The sequence below is a fragment of the Bidens hawaiensis genome, unplaced genomic scaffold (genome assembly GCF_021521415.1).
Source record: "Bidens hawaiensis isolate Kalapana, Puna unplaced genomic scaffold, B.hawaiensis_p1.1 tig00019665_1, whole genome shotgun sequence".
NCBI classification, from domain to species: domain Eukaryota; kingdom Viridiplantae; phylum Streptophyta; class Magnoliopsida; order Asterales; family Asteraceae; genus Bidens; species Bidens hawaiensis.
The window spans coordinates 401,550-409,064 of record NW_027492984.1 but is presented as its reverse complement, the minus strand read 5'-3'; the positions used below and the strand labels follow the sequence as shown (position 1 = coordinate 409,064).

At 36.2% G+C, this 7,515-nt stretch overlaps 1 protein-coding gene across 1 annotated transcript; it reads right to left on the bottom strand.

Moving 5' to 3' along the window:
- Positions 1 to 2,710: 2,710 nt before the first annotated feature.
- On the bottom strand, positions 2,711 to 7,312 carry LOC143558886 (UDP-glycosyltransferase 85A8-like). Its single transcript, XM_077047634.1, has 3 exons — positions 6,880 to 7,312; positions 5,050 to 5,624; positions 2,711 to 3,154 (listed from the first exon to the last, which is right to left on the bottom strand). Exons 1-3 carry the CDS (start codon positions 7,310 to 7,312, stop codon positions 2,804 to 2,806), a joined length of 1,359 nt encoding a protein of 452 aa, XP_076903749.1. The 3' UTR covers positions 2,711 to 2,803.
- Positions 7,313 to 7,515: the final 203 nt, after the last annotated feature.

The window sequence follows — 7,515 nt, the reverse complement described above, 5'->3', positions numbered from 1 at the left end:
AGTTTTTTTGTATCATCGGAAGGAGTGAACCAACTTTCGAGTTATAAGGTCTTGGCTCGCTGAATCGGGTAGAGCTAAGGGGTTTCAGTTTGCAGACATGAAGCCTGGAGCCACGGGGATGTCAGCTTGAGCGTATTCGGAGGTCTCAACATGTTTGAGATTTTGGTAACAGTGGGAGTACCTGGTGTGTTTTAGGTTCGTTACTAAAGGGATGTTGGTTCGGAAGACCGAGGATCCGAATGTGAAAATCTCTCCTGGTATAGTCTGCTGATTCGGAGAGTGTTTATCCTCTAGAAGTCTTTGGAGCCGGTAGTGTGAGTAAGTGAGGTCCGGTTAAGATTAAGGATGAGTCATTGGCAGATTTTGTCATGACTGGGTCATGATGACCGGATTGGAGCTCTCCGGAGCTTCAATGGGCCTTTCGGGAAACTGATGCAAGGGCCGCGCAACTAGGTTGGATTGGTGGAAATCTTAGCTTGTTCCTAGGGAACTGAAGGCTTGAAGAACTTCTGTTGTTGAAGTTTAGCTTGTTCTTGGAATTGGAGGCTTGGTAGATTTCTGTTACTGAAGATTACCGAGGTTACTGGATGATTGGGATTGTTATATGCTTGGACGACGGGCTGGATTTTATCGCAAGGCCTTCAAGTGGGAGATTGTTAGGTTATGAAGGCCTTTGGGCCAGTTTTATTAGGAGGCCCGGTTTTGGTTCCTAATTGTGTTTAACCCTAATCTTGTTTATTATATATAGGGATTTTTACATATCCCATCATATATTTGTAATCTTGGTTCTGAGCACAAACTATATGACACGCATAAACGAAAATGTAAACGACACAAGAATTTAACGTGGTTCGGTTCCCGTATATATATACCCATCATGTAACTGTAATATTTGTTCCAAGCTAATAAGAAAACCTAGTTGCAGCCCGTGGACGTAGGTCCCCGCGAGGGGACCTACGTCCACGGGCTGCAACTAGGTTTTCTTATTAGCTTGGAACAAATATTACAGTTACATGATGGGTATATATATATAATACATAAGATTAGGGTTAAGCACAATTAGGAACCAAAACCGGGCCCTAATAAAACTGGCCCAAAGGCCTTCATAACCCAACATGTTTATCGTTTGTGCATGTGTGTCGTTTCGCTTTCGCGCGCCTCTTTGTTGCTAACAACTTTGTTAGTTTGTTTTACCTTTGGATAAGTTATTTTTATTGCAAGTTTGCAACAATGGTATGATTACAAGCATAATCTCTTTATCAAAAATATTCAAAAGAAATTGATCGCTTGCAGGTAGTACCGGCTACGTGTGACAGAAGGATCCCCAAATGTTGAAGCATTAGACATGAAAAAAATAGTCTGATTTCAAGAGCATTGCTGATGATGCTTTGGGCAGTGAGCAACAACTCCATATTGTACACTAAAAAAAGGGATGGCTTTGACATTCTATCATCAATTAATCGGCCTGTTTTGATACAAGGGCAATATTGGAATAAGTATTTCCCTGCGGCAATCTTAGTCGGTCTACAACAGGTTCAAAAAGTTAATATTTTAAGTAGTTGGTTTCTTACTTAACTGATGTGGGTCATAAATCATAAATGGATCAGTTATAACAAGAAGTGTATTTGATTGAGATTCGTGCATTGTACAGGTTTTGAAATTTTACATGTAGGCGATTAATTATCAACAGAATTTAAAATGTGGTTTTAAGGCTAATTTTGATTATATGTTGAGTCACTTTACTTGGGCAGAATGCATGGAAGCATTAAAAAAATTTAGGGTCAGGGAAAAGAAATGGCTACCTAAGCATCTGATAAGAGTGTGGAAGATAGAGTCTGCAATTTGTCTCACATAATATTTCCAGCTGTTGATTTCAGGTCAGGGTGTTCTAGAGGCAGCATTAAGGTGCCTCTTTTCTTTTCTATAATTTTGTTTTGGAATTTGTAATTGCATCATTAGTTTTGCGAATCGGTGCTGTCATGCAAATTTATTTGATTTTGATAGCATGTCCTGCATGTTAGGTGATTTTTGAAATGCTTAAGTGAACAATGATTTGTTATGTGGTTGTAAAATCAATTCATCTTGGAATGAAGAGCTGCATCATCATTGGTTCCAATCAATGTTGTCAAGTATGCATTTGATTTTGATAACATTTGTTGCATTATAGGCTATAGTTTTATATGGCATTTGCAGGACCTTAACCTAAATGGACTATTTCGAAGGCAATACTTATATCGTTATTTTAATTTTAATTAGTTTTCTATTGTAACCATTTAATGAAATGTTTTGCTGCATAAGTCGGTATATGGAGTAAACAAGAAAACTAAAAGTAACCCGCTCTAAGGTACCTAACCTAACTACTTTATGTATCTGAACTTCTGGTTAACCAAAGAAGGATAAACGAGCAGTTCCGGCTAGTCAGTTCGGGCCAATTATGGGTCGTTAACAGTTAGCAAAATTTGGTCTTGAAATGCTTCGGCTTAACTAAAGTAGCCCAAAAAATTGTAATTGGGTCTAAATGTTTGTGCTCTACATTTTTTACCACTAAATAAATCGTTATTATACATTTGGTCTTGTTCGTGATCCATACCTTTCTAATATAAACACTTTGAGCTCAAATTATAAAATACCCACTTTCATTTTATAGGCTCAAACCTTTACAAATTTTCAGGGTGTTACAAATATGAAATATTAATATGTTTCCCAGGTGCAATTAAAATTGAAACACTGATAGTGCAAGGTTCAAACCAACGGCAATAGAATGTTTAGCTACAAGTAGAAAATATGGATTTAAACGTTGACTTCACTTTTTTAACAGAATGTCGGTAACTAATTTGTTAAAGTTGCAATAAGACGATCCACCAATAGTGACTGCTTCTTCGGCTTTCTTCTTCAAGTCCAAAGCCTTGGATTTCAGTTGTTTCCCTTTCACGCCATCAATCATCTCTCTCACTTGAGCCTCCACGTCCTCTCTCTTTACATTCGCATCAATTTCCATCCCGATCCCCCATTCCACATTACTATATCGACAATTAGTTTGTTGTTCGGCAAAAAACGGCCAACAAAGGACTGGAACACCATTGCTAATACTTTCAAGTGTCGAGTTCCATCCACTATGTGTTAAGAATACTCCGATCGCAGGGTGCTTCAAAACCTTCAATTATTTATTGATTAAGCGTTACATCTTCCAATATTAAATATATAAGTCATGCCTGTCATAAACCTTTATTCTTTTCTATATAAGTCCGGCAATAGTTCGTAACTGAGTTTAAAAGAGTTTTGACCCTCCATTGTCATCTTTAAAGTAGTTGAAGGGTAGAAAGAAGAGTAAAAGCTGAGTTTTTCAGTGGTAGACGACGGCTCTAAACGGTGGTTTAGAGTCAGACTGTGGTGGCTGTAAGTTTTTGTCTATATGAAAGAAGGGTGAAGACGAGTAAAAGAAAAGAGATTATACCTTACGTATAAAAACATCTGATCTAGCTTAAAATATTTAATACTTTATTATGTTGTAGTGTATGGCCAAATCAAGTAGGTGTCATGCTAGCTTATACCAAAGCTTGAGTGCTTAAATTGTTTAAAACAGATCTTATATAAATTATGCAATTATACAAAAGTTTCGTTATAATGATGGTGCTATTACTAAAATCTATTTTTAATTAGTAATAAATTTTATTAATGTTTTTTCAGGCAATAAAATATATAATATTCTGTTTATAAAATTATATCAATGTATTGTATTATGAAAAATTTATAACTGTTAACATGAAGTAATTTACAACGATTTTAACGACAAAATAAAAAGTTTGTTCCAAAAAAAAGGAAAATATGGCTTACGTCAATTGACAAAAATTTAATCAGTGTAGGTTAACACATGCAAAATTATATTCTGACCCTCTCCAACAAAGATTCTAAATACTATAATATTTTCTTCCAAGCCTAATTCAAAGCCCCAGTTGACTTATGCTTTTCAAAGTCCGATCATGGCAACAATAAAAGCGCCTACTGCCATGCAACCTCTTTAATTTTATTATATGAACAACGTATTGGTAATCCATATTGGTAATTAGTGGATAGTTTAGTTAATTTAATTTGATTGTGGGCTTAGAAATAAACAATGTATATTAATGGTTATTTTAGTGGCTATTTAATTTGATTGAGGGTTTGAGCAAATTTCCAACTCGGTGCATCTCCCTATATTTGGAATCAAGGTCTTGATCCGGGTAAATTGAACTTTTAAGGATTGTTGTATCGATGTTTGTCTTAATAACTAGTCTGAATGTTTTTGCTAAACTTGATGTAATTTGTTTTACCCATTCTAACCCGACTCATTCTAACATGTCCTATTTTTTGTCCCCACCGATGAATGATATTGGATCCGCCACTGTATCACCTATTGGCAGATAATAATACGTACTTACACTTTGACCAATAATAATCATAACTTTTACTTTTGTTGTAAAGAACAATATCGTTAGCCTAAACATCATAAATTTTACATTTGATTTTTACTCGATTTGGTTAGTATGTTTCTCTATTTTGTTTATAACCATTATTGTGAGATAAATCGATTGGAAATCAAGTATAAATCTATGATGATTATGCTACTTGAATTGCTATTGGCCATGACAACAAAAGTGAAAGTTAGGATTATCACTAGTCAAAGTGTAAATATGATTTATTGGTTTTGTTAAATGACTTGTATGTCCTTTGTAATTAACGTTTATAACTTTTATTGTATAAACAATTGTATTTTTGTATTAGTACTTGTGTGATTGCAAGTAAAATCAATAATCTTAAAAAGTTGATACTATAAGAAAAAAGGGAAAAAACAAACAATACGTTGCTATCATGCCATCTAATTTTCTTGAGCTGCCCTATTCATTTTTTTGGTTGCATGCTAGCATGAATATACAGGAAACATGGTACGTTGTGTCATTTTTTGTTGTATTGTTAATCCTAATTTGACTAAAATGAGTGGCAATAATTCAAAAACGGGTGAAGTTTTGTCTATTTTATTTCTATATTGATTCGTAGATATTATGAGGTTACCTGTTCTTGAGGACACCCACTAATGATCATGCCTCTCCCTTTAGTCTCAACTAGGAACTCCGGTGGCATCACTCCCTCATTACCGCCAACAATGTCAGGCCGAGTTATCCATAAGAAATCCTTCTTGCTATTCGCGAGTCCCCATCCGAACTCAATTAGTTGTTCCTTTGTCAAGACTGTGATACTCCCAAAGTTAACAAAAACAACTGAGCAAGGGTCTTTTGTATCAAGCCAATGGATGCAACTCACATCTTCTTTCCAAAGATTTGACCCAACCTGTTTAACCCGTTCATCTTGTAGATATCGTTCCATCATATGAAGCGGGCCGACGGTGAAAATTCGTGGGATCGAAATTAAAGTGTTAACACTGTCTTGTTCCAAGGCATCGAATGTGTTTAACACGACAGCCAAGCCTCTAGGTAGAGCCTCGCACTCGTTAATGAAATAGTTGAGCATGATGTCGTTTATGTCTGTGGTTCGAATGAAGCTCGGGAAATCTCTTAATCGGATGTTGTTCATCCCAGGAATCCAATCTATGGTTGTTTCTAAATACCCATTGGTTACATAACTCATATCTGAAACATTTTAGTTGATTAGTAAAAGTAATTGAATGAAGAAAGTTAGTTTCAAATTGAAAGGGAAATATGAAAAATAAATATCAAGTGTAACAAAATTGACAGAATTATTAGTTTTTGTAGACACAATCATGTAGTTAGATAACTATCTAAACAATATCACGTTGACTAATGGAATTTTTTTATTGCTTGAATACTAACCGTTAAAAGCCCTTGGATATATATGATATATGGTGGTCATTTGCTTGACCAGATAACATGTTTTGCTTTCAAACAAATAACTACAGTAGTAATCTATTATCATTAATAATAGACTGGTAACTGTAGTGAAGAGATCAAGAATATGGGACAGTTAAAAAATAGGCATGTTTAACCAATATTTATTCAAAGTAGGCATGAAATTAAAAATGAACCAAAATAAACTAAGCCTATAGCACAATGACACATAACCCCTTTGGCCACCACTAAACACGGTGTAGCCCAGATAGAATTTCATACAAAAATGAGTTTGGAGCTCCATAGTCTAACATGTGCCTTAACTGGGCTCTGTGGTTCCTAAACATGAATGAAAAGGGCTAAACATGCATGCGTCTTGTCTACCAAAGCTTCAGAGGTGTCTAAAAAACCTTGTCACGACACCTCCTTAGCCTTGTCTGGCTGGGATAGGAAGGTGTCATGGCAGGGCCTGTCGTGCACCTCTGCAGCTTTGGCATACATGGCGTCCGTATAGTACATTTATTCACGTTTAGACGCCATCTAGCTCATGTGAGTCACATGGTATGATAAGGTGTCGTCGAATGATTTTAGCTTGAAATATCGTCCGGACAACATTGTGCCTTGTGGTGCCCGAAGGGCTAAGATGCCATTAATGTTTTATTAGTTTTACCTATTTTGATTGGTTTTTAAATCCATGCCTATTTTGGATTAGCATAGCTGAAGCATACCTATATTGTAATTTTCCCTCAATTTCTTTTTGAACGAAAAATTTCCCTTAACTAGAATAAATATGTGATTTTTCTTACTTTATGGTTTTAGAAAAGTTATTTCGATATTTCTACTTCAAACAACAACAATCATACCCAGTATAAATCCCACCAATAGCAAGCTGTTAGCAGGTTCTGGGGAGGATGGGATATAGGCAAACCGTACCTCCATCCTAATAACTTTAAAAAAAAAAACTAGTAAAAACTAGTAATTAAACAAAACATATTGAAATCCCCCTTTGAAAGTAATAACTGCTGGGATATATTTTCACCTTTGAGAGGTGTATACCCCTTTTGAACAAGATCATGATAGTGACTGTAAGCCACAAGCCCACAACCACTAGCAGTCCACAACAGCACTTCCGGCAACCCAAACTTCTCGGCAGCTTTGAGAGTAAAACACATGACCCCATCAGAAACAATACAGCTCACCGGCGGCACGTCTGCATTCTCCGTACCATTAAGCTTTGTAATCAGCTCACAGAAAGGTTCCAAACAGTGCTTCTGAATGGATTCGCAAAGATCTGGGATTGACTGCTTGGAATCAGCATCAGAAGGCGGAAGCAAGCGTTTGTGGTTGTAGTGGTTATTGACAAAAGAGACGTGGAAGCCCTTAAAGTGGAGGAGTTTGGCTAGTTTCATCATGGGGTTGATATGGCCTTGGGCTGGGTAGGGGATGCATATTGCATGTGGTTTTTGATCCATTTTCTGCTATTTGATGCAATATTACAAAAGTCAGTCTTTAAATAAGTGTGCTTATGGTGATATTTGATATTTACAAGCAACAGCTGCTGTGGAATTGTGGCCGGATGAGAACATGCGTTGTCGCTTATTTTATGGTGTTGCTTGATATTTGATATTTACACGCATGCATTTGACTTATCCATGGGTTATTGTTATGGAATTTA